The following is a 1,135-nucleotide window of genomic DNA, read 5'->3' as shown; positions in this document are numbered from 1 at the left end:
CAAACACACACACACCTCCGCCTCCAGATATCTCCATTCTTCCTCTGTCCCCAAACTGGTCTACACGCCCTCAACACCAACTAAACTCAGCCATTCTGCCAACACAACCAAACCCATGCAACCTACTAACACATCCAAACCAACACAACTGGCTAACATAACCAAACCAACACAACCCACTAATGCGACCAAACCCACACAACCTACTAACACAACCAAACTCACACACCCTACTAACACAACCAAACTCACACACCCTACTAACACAACCAAACTCACACAACCTACTAACACAACCAAACCCACACAACCTACTAACACAACCAAACTCACACACCCTACTAACACAACCAAACTCACACAACCTACTAACACAACCAAACCCACACACCCTACTAACACAACCAAACCAACACAACCCGTTAACACAACCAAACCAACCCAACCCGTTAACCCAACCAAACTCACACAACCTACTAACACAACCAAACCAACCCAACCTACTAACACAACCAAACCCACACAACCGGTTAACACAACCAAACTCACACAACCTACTAACGCAACCAAACCAACACAACCTACTAACACAACCAAACCAACCCAACCTACTAACACAACCAAACCAACCCAACCTACTAACACAACCAAACCAACACAACCTACTAACACAACCAAACCAACACAACCTACTAACATAACCAAACCCACACACTCTGCGAACACAGCCAAACACACACACTCCACACTAATAACCAAACCCGGCCCCAAACTGAGCTCTGGACTGTCAATCAGCTGGACTGCTCCGTCCCTGGCCCTGCCCCAGGCCACGCCCCCTCTGAGGCCGGCCCGCCCCCCAGACTCTCTGCACCCAAAGGCGGTCAGAGCTCACCTGCATGAACCACACAAAGACTTTTTATACTGATTTGTACAGAACGGTTTTTAAACAGCGCTTCATTCAATCATTTTATTTCTACTGTCTACCGGTTTTCCTTTCTTTGTAACCGGTCTGACAAGAGCAGAGAATCCTTCTGTAAGCCAGGATCAACATCTCTCTCTGTCTCTCTCCTGTTTCTGGTTGTCATCATGGCAAATGTAGCTCGTAACTCGCTCCTCAGTGCCTGTCCGTAACTGT

The 1,135-nt window shown here is 47.4% G+C and overlaps 1 protein-coding gene across 1 annotated transcript in view; it reads left to right on the top strand.

Annotated features, from left to right (window-relative positions):
• The window catches only part of LOC107569939 (round spermatid basic protein 1-like), a gene marked incomplete at its 3' end in the record, with an annotated part of 34,133 nt that extends 33,799 nt beyond the window's left edge, over positions 1–334 (top strand). The window contains exon 8 of the mRNA XM_016256113.1: positions 1–334. This exon is cut by the window's left edge and continues 551 nt beyond it. Coding sequence (XP_016111599.1) covers positions 1–334 — 334 coding nt within the window.
• Positions 335–1,135: the final 801 nt, after the last annotated feature.

Source organism: Sinocyclocheilus grahami, unplaced genomic scaffold, assembly GCF_001515645.1.
Source record: "Sinocyclocheilus grahami isolate Dianchi unplaced genomic scaffold, SAMN03320097.WGS_v1.1 scaffold1398.1, whole genome shotgun sequence".
Lineage (NCBI taxonomy): Eukaryota > Metazoa > Chordata > Actinopteri > Cypriniformes > Cyprinidae > Sinocyclocheilus > Sinocyclocheilus grahami.
Note: the sequence above shows the minus strand (reverse complement) of the source record. Positions and strands in the feature narration are given on the sequence as shown.